The sequence below is a fragment of the Aotus nancymaae genome, unplaced genomic scaffold, assembly GCF_030222135.1.
Source record: "Aotus nancymaae isolate 86718 unplaced genomic scaffold, 86718_ANA_hifiasm-v0.15.2.pri h1tg000072l, whole genome shotgun sequence".
In the NCBI taxonomy this organism is placed as follows: Eukaryota; Metazoa; Chordata; class Mammalia; order Primates; family Aotidae; genus Aotus; species Aotus nancymaae.
In genome coordinates this window covers 12,272,091-12,298,127 of record NW_026988487.1, presented here as the reverse complement: position 1 = coordinate 12,298,127, position 26,037 = coordinate 12,272,091, and the positions used below count along the sequence as shown (strand labels likewise).

General features: G+C 38.5%; 1 protein-coding gene across 2 annotated transcripts in view; it reads left to right on the top strand.

Annotated features, from left to right (window-relative positions):
* The window catches only part of RABEP1 (rabaptin, RAB GTPase binding effector protein 1), a 126,984-nt gene that overhangs the window by 52,532 nt on the left and 48,415 nt on the right, over positions 1 to 26,037 (top strand). For both annotated transcript variants that reach the window (XM_021672753.2, XM_064367597.1), the window contains exons 3-5: positions 17,388 to 17,591; positions 20,302 to 20,462; positions 22,882 to 23,001. In XM_021672753.2, coding sequence (XP_021528428.1) covers positions 17,388 to 17,591; positions 20,302 to 20,462; positions 22,882 to 23,001 — 485 coding nt within the window. The remainder of the gene's footprint in view (positions 1 to 17,387; positions 17,592 to 20,301; positions 20,463 to 22,881; positions 23,002 to 26,037) is intronic.

Genomic DNA, 26,037 nt, shown 5'->3' with positions numbered 1-26,037 from the left:
GACTGCAACCTCTGCTTCCCAGGTTTAATCAATTCTCCTCCCTTAGCCTCCTCAGGAGCTGGAATTATGGGCATCTGCCACCACATCTGGCTAATTTTTGTAGGTGACACATCCTCGCTTATTCTTTGAGGCTAGTATTATTCTGGCATCAAAACCAAGGAAGACATCACAAGAAACTTAGCCTAGTGAATCAGCAAATCAAATTAAGCTACAGGTAAAAAGAATTACACAGTATGAAAAGTGGGATTTATCCCAGGGATGCAAGGCTGGTGCAACACCTGGAAATCAATAGGATAAAAAACAGGCACACAATCATCTCAGTAGACACAGAAAAGGTATTTGACAAAATCTAACACTGTTTCATGATAAAAACACTAAAATAGGAAGAGAAGCGAACTTCAGTTTGTCAACCTGAAAATGGACTTTTACAAAAAACTCACAGCTAACATCTTACTTAATGTTTAAAGACCAAATGCTTTTCCCTTATAATCAGAAACAGGACAGTTATGTATATTCTGACCAATTCTATTCAACATTGGAAGTGAGGATCTATCTAGGGCATTTAAACAAAAAAAGAAAAAGGAAAGGAATCCAGATTGAAAAGTTAAGAAGTAAAACTAATATTCTCTAATGGCATCCTCTTTCACATACAGACTCCAAGGGGATTCACTAAAAAACTATTTAGAAGTAATAAGTTCAGCAAAATTCAGGTTACATGATCAATATAAAAATATCAGCTATATATCTGAAAAATGGCATTAAAGAAAATCGCATTTGCAACAGCATCAAAATGAATAATGTATTTAGGAAACATTTAACAAAATAAACTCAAAACTTGTACTCTGAAATCTTCACTATTAAAAGAAATTAAAGGAGATATAGGCTGTGTGTGGTGGCTCATGCCTGTAATCTCAGCACTTCGGGAGGCTGAGGCGAGTGGATCACTTGAGGCCACTTGAGGTTCAAGACCAGCCTGGCCAACATGATGAAACCAAGTCTCTATTAAAAATTAGCTGGGTGTGGTGGCATGTGCCTGTACTCCCAGCTACTTGGAAGGTTGAGGTGGGAGAATTGCTTGAACCTGGGAGGTGGAGGTTGCAGTTAGCTGAGATCATGCCAGTGCACTCCAGCTTGGGAGACAGAGACCCTGTCTCAAAAAAAAAAAAAAAAAAGATCTAAATAAAGAGACGTCTTATGTTCATAGATTAGATGTCTTAATATTGCTATGGTGGTACCACTCCTCAGATTGATCTACTGATTAAATGCATTGCCTTTTAGTATCCCAGTTGGCTTCTTTGTAGGAATTGACAACCTGATCCTAAAATATATATGGAAATTCTAGGCATCTAGAATTGCCACAGCAACCTTCAAAAAGAAAAAAGTTGATAGACTCACACATCTTGATTCCAGAACTTATTGGAAGGCGATAGTAATCCAGACAGGATGCCACTTTCATAAGGACAGACAGACATAGATCAATGGAATAGAACTATATTCTCAGTTGCTTTTCTACAAGGTGCCAAAACAGTTTACTGGGGGAAAAATAATCTCTTCAACAAATTGCGCTGAGACATTTGGGTATCTACATTCAAAAGAATGAAGTTGGACCTCCTACCATCTGCCAAAGTAAACTCAAAATGTATAAGGACCTAGATGTAAAAGGTAAACTATAACTCTTACAGGAAAACATAGGGGTAAGTTTTTGTGACCTTGGATTAGGCAGTGCTTTCTTCGATATGACACTAAAAGTGGAAGCAGCCAAAGAAAAAGGAGATAAATTGAACTTCAAAATTAAAAATATTTGTGTTTTCAAGGATACCATAAAAGTGAAAAGTCCACCCACAGAATGGGGCAGAATCTTGCAATTATTATATTGGATAAGGATCAAGAATACATAAAAACCTTATTACTCAGTAGCTAAAAAGGCAACCCAATAAAAAATGGGCAGTAGATTTGAATAGGCATTTCTCCAGAGAAGAAACACAAATGGCCAGTAAACATTCGTAAGGTGCTCAGTGACATTAGCCATCAGGAAAACACAAATCAAAATTATAATGAGATGCCACTTGGTACCCAATAGGATGGCTCTAATTATTATGTCTGATAATAACAAATGTTGGCAAGGATGTGGAGAAGTTGGAACCCTCATATACCACTGGCAGGAGTGTGAAATGGTACGTTACCTTTGGAAAACAGTCTGTCACTTCCTCAAACAGTTAAACGTAGAGTTACCATTTGACCCAACAATTCCACTCCTAGGTGTATACATAAAAATGAAAACACTTCCATACATAAACTTGTACATGGAATTCCGTAGCAGCATTATTCATAATAGTGAAAAAGTGAGGAATATCCTAAATGTCCATCAACTGATGAATAAACAAATTGTGTTTCTTCTTATCCATAAAAAGGAACAAAGTACCAGTACTCTCTACAACGTGAGTGAACCTTACAAAAACATTATGCTAAGTGAACAAAGCCAGTCAGAAAACATCACATATGTATGATTCTGTTTCTATGAAATGTCTAGATTGGCAGTCTATAGAAAGTAGAATATTCATTGCCTAGGGCTGGTGGGGTGAGGAGTTGGGGATGAAAGAGTACAAGGTTTTTTCTGGGGTGATGAAAATGATCTAAAATTGTTAGTGGTGATGGTTGCACAAGTCTTATTGAATATACTAAAAAGTTATCGAATTACACACTTTGTTTTATATGTGTGATGCTGTAAAATATATATTTGGTCTTCTGTTTCCTGGTATATAACTTTTAAAATCCTTAACAGTTTTAAAGTGGTAAGTGTCTTTGTTAATGAGCTGACTGATAGCTGGCAGGCCCCTAGGTAATTTCAGGATAGGGGATGGTCACCAGAAAGACCAACACAGGATTAGAAGTTGGAACTTCAACCCTACCGGGAAGAGGGGCTAAAGGTTAAGTTGCTCATTAGTGGCCATTTAATCATGACCATGTAATAAAGCCTCTGTAATAACTAAAAATTACAGGGTTTGAAAGCTTCCAGTTAACACAAGATACGAAGGTTCCTGGAGGGTGGTGCCCCAGAGTGGACACAGGAGCTCCGTGCTTCTTCCCACATGCCTTGTCCTGTGCATCTTTTTCTCTGCATCCTTTGTAATAATCTTTATAATAAACAGATAAATGTAAATAAATGTTTCCCTGAGTTCTATGAGCCCCTTAACAAATTACTCAAAGATGGTTTTGGGAACCTCGATTTATAGCTGGTCAGCCAGAAACACAGGTAAAATAACTTTGAAGCTTACATTGGCATCAGAAGCGGGCTTCAGTCTTGTTAGACTGAATCTTCAACTTGTGTGATCCGATGCTATTTCCAGGTAGATAGTGTCAGAATTAAATTAGAGGATACCCAATTGGAGATATGCTACAAAAATTACTGATTGGTTACTGGTGGGCTAAAAGTAATATGTGAGTTATATCTCAATAAAGGTGTTACAAAAAAAATACAGTAAGCCAATCTAAGTAAAAAATTACTAATAAAAAAGAAATTGCTAATATCAGAAATGAAAGAGGAAACTGCACTCTAGGTCCCACATATAGTAAAAGGATAATATAAGAAAATTATGGAACAACTCCATGATAACCTTCCAAAAAAGAAAGCACTATGCCCAGTTTTGTTCTCTTGTAAGTTCTGTCTACCATTTAAGGAAGAAAGTATACCGTGAGTTAGGCCTATTTCTCCTAGTCTCTATTCTCTATAATCTTCCAGAAGATAGAAACAGAGGGATTACTTCCTCAATTCATTCTATGAGGTCCACATAATCCTAATATCAAAACCATACAGAGACATTAAAAGAAAACTACAGACTTACATCTCTTATGCACATAGATGCAAAATTCCTTGACGGTATCTTAGCAAATCCAATCCAACAATGTATAAAAATTATACACTGCAGCCAAGTGGCTTTGTGTAAGTACGCAAGACTGGTTCAACATTCAAAAAATCAATGTAACTTACCATATTTGAGGTTATGGATATGCTAATTGCACTGATTTGATCATTTCACAGTGTATACATGTATCAGAATACCACTTTATACCCAATACATGTAACAACTTTACATATACAGTTGTTATTTTTCAATTAAGGTGTGTCACGCCTGTGATCTCAGCACTTTGGGAGACCAAGGCGAGCGGATCATGAGGTCAAGAGATCAAGACCATCCTGGCCAACGTGGTGAAACCCTGTCTCTACTAAAAATACAAAAATTAAAGGTTGCAGTGAGCTGAGATTGCACCAGTGCACTCCAGCCTGGCAATACAGCGAGACTTGGTCTCAGAAAAAAAAAGTTTATATGGAGATTCAAAAGACCCGGAGTGGCCAACTCAGTATTGAAAGAAAAGGAAAAGGTCTGAGGACTGACACTACCTGACCTTTAAGACTTAATGTAAAGCTACAATAATCAAGATAGTGTAGTGTCTTGTAGTGATCTTTTTGTTAATAATAGACAAATGACAAATAGATCAATGGAATGGAAATGATAGCCCAGAAATAGACCCACATAAATACAGTCAACTAATCTTTATCTTTATTCCACTTTATTACCTTAGTTAGTCTTTTCAATAAATTATGTGGGAACAATGGAACATCCACATGTAAAACAATCTAGACAGAGACCTTATACCCTTTACAATCAACTCAGAATGAATCATAGACCTATATGTAAACAGCAGAAGTGTAAATCTAGAAGATAACATAGAAGAAAATCTGGATAACCTTGGGTATGGCAAGGAATTTTAGGTGCCTGAAAACCAAAGGCACAATTCATGAAAGAAACTTAGTTGATAAACTGGACTTGATTAAAATGAAATTTTTTTTTCCTCTGAAAAATTTAAGAAAATGAGATGATATGGATATGAGGGCAATCTGGCTGTGACATCTGTCACCCCATTGATCGCCAGAGTTGATGTGACTGATCTGGCTGGCGAGGCGGGTGTCCCCTTCCTCCCTCACCGCTCCACATGCGTCCCTCCTGAAGCCGTGCGCTCGGTTGAAGAGGATGACCATCCCTAATAGAGGAGGACCGGTCTTTGGTCAAGGGTATACGAGTAGCTGCGCTCCCCTGCTAGAATCTCCAAACAAGCTTGCAAGAAAATGAGATGATAAGCCACAGGATGGGAGAAAATATTTGGGCAAAAAAAAACAAAAACAAAAACAAAAACCCAACACATATGGTAAAGGACCGTTAACCAAAATATAGAAATAAATCTTAAAATGCAACAGTGAAGAATTCTAGGGGAGTTCCAGTTCTAAAATGGCATAGAAACAGGCTGACTTCACTTCCCCCAACAATAAACCAACAATAAATACTACAATGCTGACATCATCACCAGAGATATCCCAAAACTCAAATATGAAGATGAGACTATTCTTGGGGCCACAGATAAGTGAAAAAACTCTGAGCAGACTTTAACAGAATTGAACTTTAACATCCATGATGCCCCTTACCCCATTCTACCCTGCACCAAGCATGTGGAAAAATGTCCCCCCACTCAGTGTTCCTACACTGGAAAAAGATCAAGTGAGGACATCCAGCTTCCCTGCCATCTTGGTTTCTCTGGAAGGCTTGTCCTTGCCTTAACCCATGGGAAGCAGTGTGTTACTGAAAGGAGAAATATCTGTAGAGAGGCAGGACTACCATCCCCAGCCCTGGAAACTCATCCCAATGAGATGCCAAGTCAGAGTTTAACAGGACTACACAATAGGAGATTAATCCTTCAGGTCTCCTGGGCATGAACTCCTAGCCAGCCTTCCTACACTGCTGGGACCTCCCCTTTGGGAATTCCTGATTTGGGATGAGCTGCGCTTTGACCATTTATTTGAGCCAAAGTGAAGGTGCCACTTTGAGCTGAAAAGGAGGTGGTAACCTAGAGGTAAAGAACCTCTAAGCAAATACATCCAATAAAAACCAAGCCAATCAGAAGAAACTAGAATAACTGATTCATCCTTGAATGAAAAGACATAGACATACATCCATAAGAAACATCAGCAAATGGAGACCCATGATCTTCCAAGTGGACAAAGCAAGGAATGACTGCAAAGAAGTAGCAAAATGTGAGCTCTGGTCCAGAATTCAAAATAGTAGCCATACACAATTCCTCATGGCCATAATTCCAGCTCCTCAGGAATCTGAGGTAGGAGGATTTTTTGAGGCTAAGAGTTTTAAGACCAGCCTCAGTAACATAGCAATACTCCATCTCTAAAAAATTAGTTGGGTGTGGTGGTATGCACCTGTAGCCTACTGTCCCCCTCCCCAATAAAAGAATTAAAAATAATAACTGTAAGGAACACAATGATCTCCAAGCTAACATAGAAAAGCAATTCAGAAATTTACATTTTTTTGAGATGGAGTCTCTATCGCTGAAGCTGGAGTGCAGTGGCTCAGTCTTGGCTCGCTGCAACCTCTGCCTCCCAGGTTCAAGTGATTCTCCTGCTTCAGCCTCCCTGGTAGCTGGGATTACAGGCACCCACCACCACACCTGGCTAATTTTTCTATTTTTAGTAGAGATGGGGTTTCACCATGTTAGCCAGGCTGTTCTCAAACTCTTGACCTCAATCTGCCCACCTCGGCCTCCCAAAGTGTTGAGGTTACAGGCCTGAGCCACTGTGCCCAGAGTACCAGAGAAATTTAACGAGGACATTGAAATAATTAAAAAATTAAACAGAAGTCTTGGAACTGGTAAATGTATTTTCTCAACTGAAAAATTCATTAAAGCCTCTCAATAGCTTCTTTCCTCAAGCAGAAGAAAGAAGCAGTGACCTTGAAGACAGGCTATTTGAAAATACAAAGAGGAGAAGAAAGAAAAACAATGAAGATGACCTACAGAATGTAGAAAATGATTTCAAAAGACTAAGTCTAAGAATCACTGGTCTTCAAGAGGGAGTTGAGCAACAGCAAGAGTAGAAAGCTTATTCAAAGAAATAGCATAAAACTCCAAAACTTGAGAAGGATATAAATATCCACGTGCAGGAAGGCCACAGAACACCAGAGAGATTTGACCCAAATAAAACTACCCCCAAGGCATATAATAACCAAATCTAAATGGTCAAGGACAAAGAGAGGATCCTAAAAGTAGCAAGAGAAAAGAAGCAAATAACCCTTAATGGAGCTTCAGTTAGTGTGTCAACAGATCTCTCAGTATAAACCATAAAGGTAAGGAAGGACTGAAATGACATCTTCAATGTGCTGAAAGAAGAAAAAAGTAACATCTAAGACTAGTATATCCAACAGAGTTATCCTTCAAATATGAAGGAGAGATACATTCTTTCCCAGATATAAGTTGAGAGAATTCACTGCTACCAGACCCATCCCACAAGAAATGCTTAAGGGAGTTCTTCAATTTGAAATTTGAAAAAAACGCTAACACACACACACACACACACACACACACACACACACACACACACAATATATATATATATATATATGGCATAAAACCCCCTGGTAAAATTAAGTACATGAACAGACTTACGCTCTAATACTACAGTTGATAACTCTAGTATAAAGCCCAAAAGACAAATCTACCAAGAACAATAATAGCTATAGCAGCCTGTTCAAAGATAGGTAATATAGAAATATGTAAGTTGAGACAACTAAAATTCAAAATGGAAAGTGGAGCTAAGGTGTAGAAGTTTTTTTTCCCATTTTTTTCTTTGTTTCTATTCTTTAAGGTAAGTTGTCTTTAAAGTAACTTGTTATCTACAAGATGTTTTTTGTGTAAGCCTTGTGATAAAAGAAAAATCTGTAATAGATTCACTAAAAATAAAAAGCAATGAATTAAGACATACTACCAGAAAAAATTATCCCCAAAGGAAGACAGTGATAAAGGAAGAGAGTAGTTACAAAAACAACCAGAAAACAAGCAATAAAATGGCAGTAGTAAGTCCTTACTTGTAGATAGTTACACTGAATGTATATGGACTCCGTTCTCCAATTTAAAGCCAGAGTGGCTGAATGGTTTAAGAAACAAGCCCCAACTATATCCTGTCTACAAGAAACCCACTTTGACTGGGTGCAGTGGCTCATGCCTCTAATTCCAACATTTTGGGAGGTTGAGGTGGGAGGATCACTTTAGGAATTTGAGACTAGCCTGGGCAGCAAAATGAGACCCTGGCTCTACAAAAAATAAAACTGGCCAAGTGTAGTGGCTTACATTTGTAATCCTAGCTCTTTGGGAGGGCAAGGTGGGAGGATTGCTTGAGCCCAGCCTGCGCAACATAGTGAGACCCCAACTGTACTAAAAAATACAAAAAATAGCCAGCTGTGGTGGCATGTGCCTGTAGTCCCAGCTACTTGGGAGCCTGAGGTGAGAGGATCACTTAAGCCCAGGAAGTCAAGGCTGGTGAGACTGACTCACCAGCCTGGGTGCATCTCAAAGCAAAAATTAGCTGTGCATGCTGGCATGTGCCTGTGGTTCCAGCTCCACAGGAGGCTGAGGCAGGAGGATCGCTTGAGCCTGAGAGGTTGAGACTGCAGTGAGCCATATTTGTGCCACTGCACTCCAGCCCGGGTAGCAGAGTTTGACCCTGTCTCAAAAAATAACCCAAGAAAGAAACCCACTTTACCTGTAAAGATAAATATAAAATGAAAGTGAAGAGCCAGAAAAAGATTTTATGCAACTGCAAACAAACAAAATTGGAGTAACTATACCTATGTCAGATAAAATAGATTACAAATCCAAGACTTCTTAAGAAGAGCTAGGTGCAGTGACTTATACCTCTAATCTCATTGCTTTGGGAGGCCTAGGTGGGAAGATCACCTGAAGCCAGGTGTTTGTGATTAGCGTGGGCAATCCTGTCTCTCAAACAAAATTTAAAATTTAAAAATTAGCCAGGAGGCCCTGTGTAGTGGCTCATACCTATAATCCTAACACTTTGGGAGGCCAAGGTGGGTGGATCACCTGAGGTCAAGAGTTAAAGTCCAGCCTGGCCAACATGGTGGAAACCCCCTCTCTACTAGACATAAAAAAATTAGCCAGGAATGGTGGCAGATGCCTGTAATCCCAGCTACTTGGGAGGCTGAGGCAGGAGAATCGCTTGAACCCAGGAGGCAGAGGTCGCACCATTGCACTCCAGCCGGGGCAACAAAAGTGAAACTCTGTCTAAAGGGAAAAGCCAGGCATGGTGGTACATGCTTGTAGTCCCAGATACTTGGGAGGTTGAGGTGGGAGAATTCCTTGAGCCCAGAAGTTTGAGGTTGCAGTGAGCTATAATTGTGCCACTCTGCATGCCAAGTCTGGGTGACAGTGAGACTGTCTCTAAAAAAAAAAAAAAAAAAAAAAAAAAACTGTAAAAAGAGGCAAAAAAAAAAAAAAAAAGGTCATATAGTAATAAACAGGTCAGTTCAGCAAGAGGACAATTATAAATATGCACCTAACACTAGTACTTTCAAGTACATATAAAATAACCAGTCTAAAGGGTGAGAGAGTGCAATGCAATAGAAGACTTTATCACTCCCCTCTTTGTAATGGGCAGATTATCCAGGCAGCAAATCAAAGAGACATCAGAATTAAACTACACACTAGATACTGAAATCCTTGAAAAAATATCAGCAAACTGAATTCAACAACATATTAAAAAGATCAGTCACCATGATCAAGTGGATTCCTCCTGAGGATGCAAGGATGCTTTAATAATAAATAAATGGGATGCCGGGCGTGGTGGCTCACGCCTGTAATCCCAGCACTTTGGGAGGCCGAGGCGGGTGGATCACGAGGTCAAGAGATCGAGACCATCCTGGTCAACATGGTGAAATCCCGTCTCTACTAAAAAAAAAGATACAAAAAATTAGCTGGGCATAGTGGCGCGTGCCTGTAATCCCAGCTACTCAGGAGGCTAAGGCAGGAGAGTTGCCTGAACCCAGGAAGCGGAGGTTGCGGTGAGCCGAGATCGCGCCATTGCACTCCAGCCTGGGTAACAAGAGCGAAACTCCGTCTCAATGAATGAATGAATGAATGAATGAAGGGGATATATCACATTAACATAACCAAGAACAAAAGCCATATGGTTGGCCAGGTGTGGTGGCTCATGCCTTTAATCCCAGCACTTTGGGAGGCTGATGCAGGCGGATGACTTGAGGCCAGGAGTTCACAACCATTCTGGCCAACATCGTGAAACCCCATCTTTACGAAAAATGCAAAAAATTAGCTGGGCATGGTGGTGCACACCTGTAATCCTAGCTACTTGAGGGGCTGAGGCATGAGAATTGCTTCAACCTGGAAGGTGGAGGTTGTAGTGAGCTGAGATCATGCCACTGCACTCCAGCCTGGGCGGCAGAGTGAGACCTTCTCTCAAACAACAACAACTGTTTGGTTATTTAAATAGATGCTGCAGAAGCATTGGGTAAAATTTGACGTCTTGGCCGAGTGCGGTGGCTCATGCCTGTAATCCCAGTACTTTGGGAGGCCAAAGTGGGTAGATCACCTGAGGTTGGGAGTTCGAGACCAGCCTGGCAACAGAGCAAGACTCTGTCTCAAAAAAAAAAAAATCTCATGAATGAGAAGATCAGGAAAAGCTGGGGTGGGGGCAGATGAAGAGAAGTTGATTAATGGGTATGAATATATGCTTTGGCAGAAGAAATAAGATCTAGTGTTAAACAGACTAATAGGATGACTCTTGTTTTCAGTAATCTATTGTAGATTTCAAAATAGAAGAATTCGAATGGTTCTAGCATAAATAAAAGGCAACCCCTGGTGTCCATGGTGATGAAAGAAAAAATATTTAGGGTGATACCCCAACTACACCGATTTGATCTTTACAAGTTACGTTAATATATTAAATTATCACCTGTACTTTGAACTATGTACATCTATTATGCATGAATAAATATAAAATGCAACAGTAACAAAATGAACAGCCCCATAAGCAAATGAGCAAAAGACCTAAACACTTCCCTAAAGAATATATACAGATGGCAAGTAAGTATATGAAAAGATTATTAGACTCTCAGAATGGCCCAAATCCAAAATACTGCCAGTACCAAAACATGCTGGTGAGGATATGGAGCAACAACAACATTCGTTGCTGATGGGAATGCAGAATGATGTAGCCACTTTGGGATATAGTTTGGTGCTTTCTTACAAAACTAAGCATACTCTTACCTTTTGATTCAGCAGCCATGTTCCTTGGTATGTAATTAAATGACTTGAGAAGCTTTGTCCCAAAACTTGCATAAATATATTTATAACAGTTTTATTCATAATTTTCACAAGTTGGAAGCATGCGAGATGTCCTTCAGTAGGTTAATGGATGAATACAATGGAGTATTATTCCATGCTAAAAAGAAATGAGCTATTAAGTCATGAACAGACATGGAGGAATGTTAATGCATACTACTAAGTGAAAGAAAGCAATTTGAAAAGGCCATACAGTTTGATTCCAAGCATACGACATTCTGGAAGAGGCAAAACTATGGAGACAAAAAAAAAAAAAAAAAGGTCAGTGGTTGCCAGGGGTAGGAGGAAGAGGGGGTAAAAGAGAATTTTTAGAGTAATGAAACTATTTTATATGATACTACGGTGGTGGAAACATGTCATTATACATTTGTTAAAACCCACAGAATGCACCACATTAAGTGTGAGCCCTAATGTAAACTAAGTGGGTGATGATGATGTACCAGTATAGATTCATCAGTTGTATCAAATGTGCCACTGTGGTGAGGGTGCCTCTAGTAGAGGAGTGTGGCTGTAGAGGGGTGTGGGGTATATGAGAAACCTCTGTATTTTCTGCTCAGTTTTGCTGAGAGCCTAAAACTGCTAAATAATAATAATGTTTATTAAAAAAATAAGAAAATACAGTTATGGCTGGGTGTGGTGGCTTATGCCTGTAATCCCAGCACTTTGGGAAGCTGGGGCAGGCAGATCACAAGGGTCACAAGTTTGAGATCAGCTTGGCCAATATGGTGAAACCATGTCACTACTAAAAATAGAAAAATGAGCTGGGTGTGGTGGCATGTGCCTGTAGTCCCAGCTACTTTGGAGGCTGAGGCAGAAGAATTGCTTGAATCCGGGAGGCAGAGATTGCAGTGAGTGGAGATTGCACCACTGCAGTTCAGCCTGGGTGACGGAGTGAGACTCCATCTCAAAAAAAAAAAAAAAAAAATACAGTTATAGTGATTATGATACACTCTCAGAAGTGCTTATTTGGCGATTTTATCCTTGTGTGAACATCATGGACTGTATTGACAAAAACCTAGATGGTATAGCCTACATGGTATAGCCTGTTGCTACTAAACTGAAAAGCTGTACAGCACATTACTGAATACTGTAAGCAGTTATAACGGTGGTATTTTTGTATTAAACATAGCTAAACAGGCCGGGCGCGGTGGCTTACGGCTGTAATCCCAGCACTTTGGGAGGCTAAGGGGGTTGGATCATCTGAGGTCAGGAGCTCAAGACCAGCCTGGCCAACATGGTGAAACCCTGTCTTTACCAAAAATACAAAAATTAGTCTGATGTGGTGGCATCTGCCTGTAATTGCAGCTACTCAGGAGGTTGAGGCAGGAGAATTGCTTGAACTTAGGAGTCGGAGGTTGCAGTGAGCCAAGATCGTGCCACTGCACTCCAGCCTGGTAACAGAGTGAGACTATGTCTCAAAAAACAAAATGAATGTAGCTAAACATAGACAAGATGTGTGGCACTATGACGTTACTGTGGCTAGATATCACTAGGCAATAGGACTGTTTCAGCCCCTGTACTCTCATGTGACCATCATCAGATAGGTTTTTTGTTGACTAAAATGTCATTATTTTGCATGTGATTATATGTCTGAGATGTGTCTCAAAAATATATTTGGAGTGCATACAGATGGATTAGGGATGATTTGTATGGTTACTGTTGCTGGCTGGTGCATACATGACATTTATAATAATTTTTGATATCTGATAGGGCAGATTTCCCCACTTACTCAAGATGATCATGGCTTTTTTGTTAAACTTTTTCTTATGTAAACATTTAAAAATAGACTAAGCAAAACAGTATAAAGCTGTGTTAGCTTAGACAGTATATAAAGTATTGGCATGAAAATAGACCATTTTTATAGAACAGAGTTTCCAAAGTCAGACCCTCACAAATGTGCAAATTTGAAATATGACAAAGATGGCATTATCAAAATGGGAAAAGACTGGGACAGTGGGCGTGGAACAGTGAGAGTGCCTACGTAGGTAAAGCAGGTTTCTGTTTCACACCTGAATACCTGTCAGCACAATATGTGATGTGAGACTGTGATATTCTAATTAATGAGTGACGTAGTTATCAACAATGTTGAGGGCTAAGAGGTAACTGTAAAAGAACATTAAGGTTTTAAAACCTGCAGCATAAGTAAAGGTGTAACATATATGCACTGTAATGCTAAACCCAAATTCCTGACAGTTGTTACCTCAGAGGAATGTAGTGTATTTTTGATGTTTTGTTTCCTGAAGTTAAAAAGAAATGGAGGGAGATAGAGCAAAATATTAAAAATTGATGAATCTAGGTGATGGGAAATAGGTGTCTGTGATAGAATTTTTTTTCTTCGCCCCCCCCCCCAGAATTTTTTATATTGTTTCTATGCTTGAAATAGTTTATAATGCTTTATAGCATTAGTATACAGCCTAAGCATAGTGGCTCATGCCTATAATCCCAGCACTTTGGGAGGCTGAGGCAGGAGAATTGCTTGAGCCTAGAGTTGGAGACCAGCCTGGGCAACATGACAAAAACCCTCTCTATAGAAAATACAAAAATTAGCTGGGTGTATTGGTGCATGCTTGTAGTCCCAGCTACTTTGGAGGCTGAGGTGAGAGGATCACTTTAGCCTGGGAGGCAGAGATTGCAGTGAGCCGAGATCATGCTACTGCACTCCAGTCTGGGCAACAGAGTGAGACACCGTCTTAAAAAACAAGCAAACACTGGTATAGCCAAGTGAAGTACTTGAAATTTGCTCTTAATTTAAATAGTCAAAGATTTTTTTTTTCTGGTCACTTGCAGGAGTTTTACCAGAGATTAGGTATTAGATATCAGGAAGTTGTTAATTTTGTTTTGTGTGATGGTGGCAGTTGTTTATATAAGAAAATATATTTTTAGAGATGCATGTGTATAGTAGATTAGATAATATAATATTTCTGGGGCTTACTTTAAAATACTACAGGAAAGAATAAGGATAGTTTAAATAAGCATGACAGGCCGGGTGTGGCAGCTCATGCCTGTAATCCTAGCACTTTGGGAGACTGAGGCAGGTGGATCACCTGAGGTTGGGAGTTTAAGACAAGCCTGGCCAACAAGGTGAAACCCCATCTCTACTAAAAATACAAAAATTACCTGGGTGTGGTGGCACGCACCTGTAATCCCAGCTATTCGGAAGGCTGAGGCAGGAGAATTGCTTGAACACAGGAGCTGGAGGTTGCAATGAGCCGAGATCTCACCACTGCACTCCAGCCTGGGCAACAGAGCGAGACTCTGTCTCAATAAATAAGTAAATAAATAAGCATGGCAAAATCTTCATACCTGTTGAACCTTGGTGAAAGCTATGTGAAGGATTGTTGTAGTATACCCTCAACTTTTGAGTATGTTTGAAAATTTTCATCATTACATATACAGCAGTAAAAGCAATAAATGAATGTTAGAACTCCTACTATTGGCAAACATAATGTTCTACAAAAAAATTAAGATTTTCTAACTTTATTTTAAACTTGTTTGTCTCTTTTTTGGTATTTATATATAAATATAACATTCATATATAATATATATTCCTATATATATAAATAAAGTTAGTGTTGACCAAGTCTTTCTCCAGACTGTTTCGCTTTGAAGTGCCAAAAATTGATATTTGGGTTTGGTATTTACAGTTTTTCTGTTCATAATTACAACATGGTAGTGAATAGCTCCAGGTAATCCCCAACAAATCAGAAGTACTGAGGTAATTTGCATGAGGACGTGTTAAATATATAAACTTGCACCTTGATAAAATTGTACCCAGGTTGGGTGTGGTGGCTCATGCCTGTAATACCAGCACTTTGGGAGGCTGAGGTGGGCAGATCACAAGTTCAGGAGTTTGAGACCAGCTTTAGCTTACATGGTGAAACCCCGTCTCTAATAAAAAAATACAAAAATTGGCTGGGCATGGTGGTGTGCCCCTGTAATCCCAGCTCCTCAGGAGGTTGAGGCAGGAGAATCGCTTGAACCCAAAAGGCGGAGGTTGCAGTGAGCCAGGATAGCACCACTGCACTCTGGCCTGGGCAGCAGAGCAAGACTCCATCTCAAAAATAAAAATAAAAAAATTGTAGTACCCAAAAATGAATAAAATATCTCAGAAATAATGCTTTTTCTTTTTTTTTTTTCACATTTTATGAAACAGTTTAACACTCAGAATATATAGCTGACACTCATAGACTTTTCCTTTGTGGTTTCACATGTTTATATCTTTCTGGGTCAGTCCTAGTTGCGTGCCTACCATGACTTCCTAGGTATCTGTCTTCAAAGAGACTTTAGACAATTACTTTTTGCAATTAATGTTCTTAAAACTGGCTTTGGCTAGAGATTGAAAATATTTTATTGGTGATGGGAAACTGATGTTGAGAGGGTAAAGATTTCAAACAACTTAGCATGACTAGGTATTTCCCTCTATGGCTTAGACTACCAAATCATTAACTCCTGTGATTGTTTGATTACAATGAATGTTTCATAACTTTTAAAAGTTCTTTTATTTTAATACTAGATTTTTATAAATAGTTAGAAATTTATGCAGGAACATATTGCCAGTATCCTCATGAGGAAACTGAGGCTTGAGAATCTTGTGATAGAGTTGGTGAGTGGTGAAGTTAGATCTTAAATCGGTTTATTTTCATGGTCAGTTTGGCTTAGTTATTGTGTTTTGGAAAGGAAATTGATGATTTTACAGAGATCAACAATTTTTCTTCATAAATATGTTACAACTTTAGATGCTAAAAGCACTTTGGGAGGCTGAGGTGGGAGGATCATTTCAGCCCAGGAGGCCAAGACCAGCCTGGGTAGCATAGTGAAACTTGTCTCTACAAGAAATTTCAGTGGCTGGGCGCACTTTGGGAGGCTGAGGTGGGTGAATCACCTGAGGTCGGGAGTTCAAGACCAGCCTGACCAACATGAAGAAACTCTATCTCTATTAAAAATACAGTTAGCCAGGCATGGTGGCACATGCCTGTAATCCCAGCTTCTTGGGAGGCTAAGGCAGGAGAATTACTTGAACCTGGGTGGTGGAGGTTGTGGTGAGCCCAGATCGTGCCATTGTACTCCATCCTGGGCAACAAGTGTGAAACTCTGTCTTTAAAAAAAAAAAAAAAAAAAAAAAAAAAAAAATTTAAAAAATTAGTCGAGTGTGATGGTGTGTGCCTGCAGTCCTAGTTACTCAGGAGGCTGAGGTGGGAGATCATTTGAGCCCAGGAATTTGAGGTTATAAAGATCTATGATTACATCACTGCACTCCAGCCTGGGGGACAGTTGAGACCCTTATCTCTTAGAAAAAAGCAGCACAGCAACAGACTGGGAAAAGTTTTGTAAGAGAAAACAGATTTAATATCCAGACTATTTAAAATGCTGCTACAGATCGGAAGGAAAATCATTTGTTAGAAGCAAACGTAAAGAATATCACCAAAGAGGAAACGAGTCACTAATATGTGAAAAGATGCTCAAACTCCTTATTAACAGGGAAAATTAGATTAAGATGACCATTTTCTACCCATGATATTTACAAGAATTTTTAAAAGATGGAAAATAGTGACTGTGGTTAAGGGTATGGGAAAATGGGCACACATCTCTATATACTGTTAATAGGTTCATCTTTTTTTTTTGAAGTCAGTTTGGCCAAACCTACGTTCTACCTAGGCTTCGACCATGTAGTAGTCACATTACATCAACTTAGTTTTTAAGAGATGGTAAGAGGGAGCTGAGAAATTAATGCTAACTTTAAAGAACATAGGTCTAGTAACTGCCATGTGCTCTGGCTTTCTTTTCTCTTTTATTAAATATTTCTTGAATATTTATAGAAGGTACTGTATTAATTAGCATTTCCAGTAAATGATCATTACAACAACCTTGTGAGGTGGCTGTTTTTAACTTCATTTTGCAGATGTGGAAACTTAGGCCAGAGAGATTAAATAACATGACCAAGTTCATTTAGTCAGCAGATGGAATGCATAAATTGAGCTCTAAAACTATGACCTTAACCACTGGATCATTAGATAGATAGTAATAATTGACTTGTGATACCCAGCATACCTTAAATCTCACCTCTATTAAAAGGGGTTGTTTTGTTTGTATTTTAAAATTTAATACCTTATTTCTTTATTAGAATGCCAGTCTGATCCACGTGAACCCCTCATTAATGGAATGTGTTTTACTTTTCTCTCCAGAGGATCTGAAGAGGCAAAATGCAGTATTACAAGCTGCACAAGATGATTTGGGACATCTTCGAACCCAGCTGTGGGAAGCTCAAGCAGAGATGGAGAATATTAAGGCGATTGCCACGGTCTCTGAGAACACCAAGCAAGAAGCTATAGATGAAGTGAAAAGACAGTGGAGAGAAGAAGTTGCTTCACTTCAGGCTGTTATGAAAGGTAAAGACAAAAAAGATAAAGTTTATGATTTTCTAAGCTAACCTGATTCAGAGAATCTTAAAATATATCCAGAGTTTCATTTGTGGTTGTATGTACTGTCATCATCAAGATTTACTTTCAGATGAAAGGGAAGTCACTGATATTATAAATGGATATATCATTCATATCTAACTGATTTAATAATGGAGAGTTGTAATAGAAATGTTATAGAGATAATGCATTGAGGACTAGAGTTCATTGTGAGGCTTAAAAGTCTATTTCTTTTAAGAGACAGGCTAGTAATGTCAATGAATAAGGCTATATGGGCACAGGGAATGTGCTGGACTAGAGAGCTGCCATGCAAAGGGTAAAGTAACTGTTTACATTGATAAACTTCAGCTAGTTATTGCCCTTCCAATGTAGTCTGGTCATGTGGTTTAGGGAGATGTTTTTGGAGATGGAGTCTTGCTCTGTTGCCCAGGCTGGAGTGCAGTGGCACGATCTTGGGTCACTACAACCTCTGCCTCCCAAGTTCAAGAGATTCTCCTGCTTCAGCCTCCTGAGTAGCTGGAATTACAAGCATGCACAAAATTAGCCTGGCTGTTTTGTGTAGTTTTTAGTAGAGACGGGGTTTCGCCATGTTGGTCAGGCTGGAGTTGAACTCCTGACCTCAGGTAATTTACCCGTCTTGGCCTCCCAAAGTGCTGGGATTACAGGCGTGAGCTACTGTGCCTGGCCTGATTTAGGTTTTTTGAAAAACTTTGTGTGTGAAATCTTTACTGCACTATGTGGGGTAGAATGGCTGATGGGCTAGGGTAGGCTTTATGAGCTGCCCGCTTATAACCTTTGCTCTAAAAGAAGAGATGTAGTTTAGTCTCTGACTCCTTTTGGCACTAGTGCTTAATTACTTTCCAGATTTCTGAGAAGATGATGATGAAATGAAGTAAGTTGTCACTGAATCTTTGGGTTACTGGAATTAGTTAATATTCTAAATGTGAAATATTGATGACTTTTTCCACCGTGTTTGCAATTGTGTGTCATTTTTTGCCTTAATGCTCCTTATAAAAAGGTAGATGAGGCTAGCCTTATTTCTGAGTGTGTAACTATGGCTTAGAGATTACTCTAGGCTTCATGTAACAAACCTGACTACAGTGGCTTACCAAAATAAGAGTTCATTTTTCTCCCAGAACATGAAATCCGGAGGTAGATAATCTAGGCCTGGTTGCATTGGTCCCATGTTGTCACCAGTGCCTCAAACTCCTTCATTCCTTCTGTTCTTTCATCCCTAGCATATGGCTTTCAGCTTCATCTTTGCCTCAGCTGAAAAATAGCTGCTTCTCCTTGAGTCTGCATCAGAAAAGCAAAAGTTTTCTAGAACTGTCTAGCATATCCCCCTCACTTTGTTAACCAAGTGTGTGGTCACTCATAACTACAAGGGAAACTGGACAATGTGGTTTTAAAATTGTGCAGTTTGACTTCGAAGGAGTAGAAATTAATAGGTAATCAGCTGGATCTGTCACATAATGTTTTAAGATTTTTTTTTTTTTTTTTTGAATACCTAGGCTTGAGTGCAGTCACACGATCTCGGCTCAGTGCAACCTCTGCGTCCTGGGTTCACACCACAGACATGTGCCACCACACCCAGCTGATTTTTCTTTTCTTTTTTTTTTGTTTTTTTTTTGAGACAAAGTCTTACTCTGTTGTTCAGACTGGTGTGCAGTGGCACGATTTAGGCTTATTGCAACCTCTACTTCCCATGTTCAAGCTTTCCTCCTGCCTCAGCCTCCCCAGTAGCTGGGATTACAGGCGCCTGTCACCATGACTGCTAATCTTTGTAATTTTAGTAGAGATGGGATTTCACCATGTTGACCAAAATGGTCTCAAACTCCTGACCTTAAGCGATCTGCCTGCCTCTGCTTCCCAAAGTGCTGGGATTAATTTTTCTATCTTTGGTAGAGATGGGGTTTTGCTCTGTTAGCCAGGCTGGTCTCGAAATCTTGGCCTCAAGTGATCCGCCCGTCTCGGCCTCCCACAGTGCTGGAATTACAGGTGTATGTGAGCCACACTGTGCCCGGCCTTGTTATAAGATTATATTAAAGATAAAGCCATTTTTTTAAATTTTTTTTTTTATAAGACGGGGTTTCACCATGTTGGTCAGGCTGGTCTTGAACTCCCGACCTCAGGTGATCTGCCCACCTTGGCCTCCAAGGTGCTTGGATTACAGGCGTGAGCCACCACTCCCGGCCGATAAAGCCATTTTTTAAAGAACTTATAGAATTTGCCTCAGCTTACAATCTTGGGTTCTAGTAAATTATTCCAGAAATATATCCCTTTTCTCACACTTTGAGGTAGTGGGATTGGGGCGACATGTATGTTTGCCTTGGGGGCCATAGTATAGTGTCTAAGAACATAGATTTTGGAGTTGGCCTTAAGCTTGAGTTCTAGTTTTGCTTCATTCTGGGTGAGAGACATTGGCCAGACTATTTAATCTTTCCTAAGGTTTCCTCATTCATAAAATAATATGTGACACAGGTTTATTGAGATTAGAAGTGATGATTTAAAGCCCTTATTTCTGTATATAGTAAGAACTAGAACAAGTTTTGTTTTTTAGTGAATTAAGCATTTTCCAGAAATTAGGTGTAAGCTTTTTATATAACTTTAAAAATTTTGGTGTGTCAGGATTTTTCTTTTCATAATGCTTAGATGTGAAATATGTGGTGATGTTTTGTAGAAACAGTTCGTGACTATGAGCACCAGTTCCACCTTAGGCTGGAGCAGGAGCGAACACAGTGGGCACAGTATAGAGAATCCGCAGAGAGGGAAATAGCTGATTTAAGAAGAAGGCTGTCTGAAGGTCAAGAGGAGGAAAATTTAGAAAATGAAATGAAAAAGGTAATGAAGGAATGTGTTCATCTGTAGAAATATTTGAATTCAAATGCAGATTGCTTTACTGATATTGTGTAATAGAAAGTAATAGAAGTACTTTGATATTTTCTGTGAGAGTAATTATTTGGACACCGACCTAAACACAGTACTAAATAATGTGATACCCTTCCCCAATTATATCTATGGCTAACTCTCACATTCTTCAAATTTTTGATCAAATGTCACTACTTCATGGGGTTTATCCTGATCACCTACCATTTAACATCGCAACCTGCCAACTTCCCTCTGCCACTGTCACTGCTGTCATCTCTCTTATCCTCCTCTAGTGTTTTCTTTCCATCACACATATTTCCTTATAATACTACACAGAGTTCACCTACTGTGTTTATTGTTTACTGTCTTTGTTTTCTTGCTAAAATATAAGCTCTGTGAAGGCAGGAATTTCTCTTTCTCTTTGTCTCTCTCTCTTTTTTTTAATTGATTCAGGGTACATGTGCTTGTTTTTTGTTTGTATATCCTAAATGCCTAGCATAGTGTCCAGGAGATAGGTGCTCGAACTCCTAAATATTAGTTGAATGGGTGTCATTGCTTGATGATTGTGTCTAAAGCAAAGTTTTAGAATAGATGTTAGTTTTCCTTCTTTCTCAGTGTCCTTTGGTTTCTGTGTACCACATGTTATGTACCACATATGCATGAACATAATACCATATAATACTTGAACATAGGGCAACTAAATGTAAAGTGAGACATTTTATCATTGAGAAAATATTAAAAGCTTTTTAGGCAGTTTAATTAAATGAACTTTTACATTATCATTTTATATGCATATACATATTTAAAATCACATTATATAAAGTAATTAGTAATTGATTTTTCAATTGAATTTGTCATGCCTTTTTGGTTTCTCATCCTTAGTTCATTCTTCAAATGTATGTGTATTTTCATTTTTTGGAACTGTTGTTGATTACTTGAAAAATTGCAAAGATAGTACATAGTTCCCATGTACTCCATACCTAGTTTCCCCTGTTGTTAATGTTTTACATCAGTGTGGTACATTTGTCACAGTTAATAAGCCTGTATCAGTTTATTTTTATTAACTCAAGTCCATTTTTGTATTCAGATTGCATTCATTTTTACCTCATGTCCTTTTTTTCTGTTCTAGGATCCCATCCAGGATACCACATTGCATTTAGTCATGTCTCCTTAGGTTCCTCTTGGCTGTGACCGTTTCTCAGATTTTTCTTGTTTTTAATGACCTTTCTGTCATTTTTTAAAGTGCTCTTTAAAGATTTTCATTAATGACAACATTCAATACTTGGAATTGTGAAGTCATACTTATATTAATAAATAGCTGGATTTGTGATCAATTCTTTGCTTCCTCCCTCCTTTTTTTTTCTGTTGTTTTTTATCAGATGACCTTTATAAGCAGCCTAAACTAGGCTTGACTGAGATATTTTAACCTAATTTGCCTTTTCCAAATAGTATTCAAAATAACGTAAATGATGGCTTTGTGAGGACTTGAAAACAAAGTGAATCTGAACCCCTGTTTTTTGAGGGAGATGTTTTTTGGGGAAAATCCCCCTCACGTTTGGGCATTTATGATATTTTTCCCTATTGAACAACTTAGGATAAGTTTGCTCTCATTTAAATTAGGTGAAATTAGGTTTTCAGTTTCTCTAGAAGGAAAAAAGCCAACTTTTTGTCTGCCTTTGTTTCTGTCTGTCTGTCTGTCTGTCTCCCTCCCTCTCTCTCTCTCTCTCTGTGTGTGTGTGTGTGTAAGAAGTTTCTAGTTAACTAGTTTATGTAAGTTTGTTCCTTTTAATCCATGTTTCTGGGAATGGACTTTGGAAAACAATGAGAGTTTTAAGAATCATTATTTGAGTTTGTTTCATTTAGATGGTAAAAGTAAAATAATATTTAAAGTATTCTGCTTAATTGGATTGAAGCCTTTTTATAGCAACATAATTTTCTAACATTTTAGAAAACACATTATTCTATTTTGTGTGTTTAAAATCAGCGCTTTAAATATTCATAAGAAATTATTGTCTCATGAACTTAGTAACCCAGGAATTTAAAAAATAACCAGGAGTTTAAAAAATTATTTATTAAAAAAATTATTATGTGTATTTTCTTTTATATATGGAGTATTTTCTTAATTGATTAAGAAGTCAAATTTGTTATAGTGAATTCATTTTCCCGTTTATTCCCAAATTCTAAATGGAATATTTGGGAAAACTTTGATTATGACTTGACATTCAAAGTAATACACTATTTGAAAGTTAGACATGAATTCAGTTTTGTGAATGTTAATATAGTGCCTGGTCGAGTTACTTGTTATACTAATTTTTAGCAAATGGAAGGGTCAGAGTTTCCTAGAAAAGCAGTAAATGAATAAGTCGTAGCATTTAATTCTTTTTAACCATAGGCCCAAGAGGATGCTGAGAAACTTCGGTCTGTTGTGATGCCGATGGAAAAGGAGATTGCAACTTTGAAGGATAAACTGACAGAGGCTGAAGACAAAATTAAAGAGCTGGAGGCCTCAAAGGTTGTGAAACATTGTAATCCATTTGCTTGAAACCCAAGATTCTGCCCTAATGCCATGAACAAAATTAGAATCAGTAATAGGGGAAATAAACTATAATTTAGACTATGCATCTTAAGAATCTTTCTTTAAAATGCAAAAAACTGCTTTGGGATAGTTTTGCTCTTATGGACATTTAAAATAATCACAATAAGGGTGTTTTACCACAAGTGGCTGCTTTGTCACAAAGTTAGTGTTTGTTTTCTTAAGAAAATGAGACCCTATCTCATTGATTTTCCTCTTAAGGAAAATAAACTGCTCAAAGTTGACCTTGTTTTCTGATGCCAGTTCCAGCATTGATCTTTTAGAGATAATGTGGCTATAGTATTGGTGAATTTTTTGGCCATAAAGACACAGCAAAGGGATTAAAATAGGAACAGTCCAGGTGTGGTGGCTCACGCCTGTAATCCCAATACTTTAGGAAGCCAAGGCAGAATTGCTTGCACCCAGGAATTTAAGACCAGCCTGGGCAACATAGTGTGTTCCTGTCTTACAGAAATGTTTTTTAAAATTAACCAGACATAGTGGTGCATGCCTGTTGTCCTGCCTACTTGAGAGACTGAGATGGGAGGATTGCTTGAGCCCAGGAGTTTGAGACTGCAGTGAACTAGTAGCACTCCAGATTGGGTGACAGAGTGAGACTCTGTCTCAAAAAAAAAAAAAAAAAAAGGAACAAAAGAAGCAATGAAAAAAATAAAAGCAGTATAAAAATAAATGGGAATTTATCGATAATCTTGGTAAATATAAACTGATGCCTATGTTTAAAAGAGATTATCACATTTGATTGTAAAAATCTAACTTTATATTACTTATAAGAGCTATGCCTGAAATCAAACCACAAGGTAAGATTGAAAATATTAGCTGGGCATAGTGGTGTGTGCTTGTGGTCTCAGCTATTTGAGAGACTGAGATGGGAGAATTACTTAAACCCAAAAGGTTGAAGTTGCAGTGAGCCGTGATCATGCTGCTGCACTCCAGCCTAGGTGATACAGTGAGACTCTGTCTTAAGGAAAGAAAAAAAAAAGAAGTCTGGGCACAGTTGCACACACATAAAATCCCAGCACTTTGGGAGACCTAGGCGGATGGATCATCTGAGGTCAGGAGTTTGAGACCAGCCTGGCCAACATGGCGAAGCCCCGTCCCTACTAAAAATACAGAAATTAGCCCGGCATGGTGGCACGTGTCTGTAGTCCCAGCTACTCGGGAGGCTGAGACAGGAGAATCACTTGAACCTGGGAGGCGGAGGTTGCAGTGAGCTGAGATTGCGCCACTGCACTCCAGCTTGAGTGACAGAGCGAGACTCCATCTAACATAATAATAAACAAGATTGAAAATAAAGGGATAAAAATATACAGTGTCAATTCTAACCAAAAGAGAGCTGATATAGCAAGTGTAGTATCACAAAGATAGGATAAGGGAAAAAATTCACTAAAAAAGAAGGATCCTAATAAACAGTTCATCAATAAGATATAATAGTCATGAACTTGAATGCACCTTACATAGTCATGAAATGCTTGAACCAGAAATGACAATTATAAGGAGAAATTGAATTTCACAAATCTAGTGGCAGACTGAAATTGATCTTTAGGGAACGCAATCAGAAAAAATTATTAGAGGCTAGGCACGGTGGCTCACGCCTGTAATCCCAGCACTTTGGGAGGCCGAGGCAGGCAGATCATGAGGACAAGAGATCAAGACCATCCTGGCCAACATAGTGAAACCCCGTCTCTACTAAAATATAAAAAATTAGCTGGGCATGGTGGTGCATGCCTGTAGTCCCAGCTACTCAGGAGGCTGAGGCAGGAGAATTGCTTGAACCCGGGAAGCAGAGGTTGCAGTGAGCCGAGATCGCTCCATTGCACTCCAGCCTGGTGCCTGGCAACAGAGCTAGACTCTGTCTCAAAAAAAAAAACGAAAGAAAAAATTATTAGAGCTATAGGCATTTTGAACTATCAGGTTAATAATTTAAATGTAGTGGACACACAGAACTCTGTACTCAAGAAGGAGATGGTATCTTATACAGTACTAGCACATAATAGTTAAGAAGCTCAGCATTTAGTAGCCTGTGTTACCTTGGGCAAATTACTTAATCATACTGTGCTTTGATTTTCTCAACTGTAAAATGGGGATAATAAGCACACCTACCTGATACAGCTATTATGAGGAACATATAAATTAATACCTATAAACATTTAGGATAGTACATGTGACAAGCTATAGTTATTTTTAGATACATTATCTTAGAATTGAGGTTATACAGACCCAGTTCTGTAACTATGGGTTATTCAGTTATTTACATTAAAATGATAGTTAAAATGCCTGGACATGAAAAAAATAATCATGAAAAAAGTGATTATGTAGAATGATGTGAATGTCTAATGCCAGATCTTTAAAAAACAAGTACAAATTGAAAATAAATGGAAAGAAATAATATAAATAATAGCAGAAATTTGTGAAATAGAAAAGCAGAAGAACAATAGAGACTATCAACATAATGAATTAATGGAACAACTAATGCTACAGACAAATCTCTAGTAAGACTGATCAGGAAAAATGAAAACAACAAAAAAAGGCAAGTCAGAAGTAAGGCCAAGTGTGGAGACTCATGCCTGTAATCCTATCACTTTGGGAGGCTGAGGCAAGAGCCCAGGAGGCCAGGAGGTTGAGGCTGTGGTGAGCCATGATGACACCACTGCACACCAGCCTGGGCAAGGGAGCCTGTTTCAAAAAAAAAAAAAAAAAAAAAAAAAAAACCAAAAAAACAGACACATAACTACAAATCAGTAGAAATTTAAAAATAACAAATGCTATGAACAGTCATACAAATAAATTTGAAAATAGATGAAATGAAAAAGAATTCTAATAAAAGTTAGTCAAAATTGTTCTAAAACAGGAAAGCTAAGGTATTAAAGAAAGTGGATCTACAGTAAAAAATCTTACTGTCTCTTGTCTGCTCTCACCAAAAGACATTAAACTATTGGTTTTGCAGGTAAGTTTTTC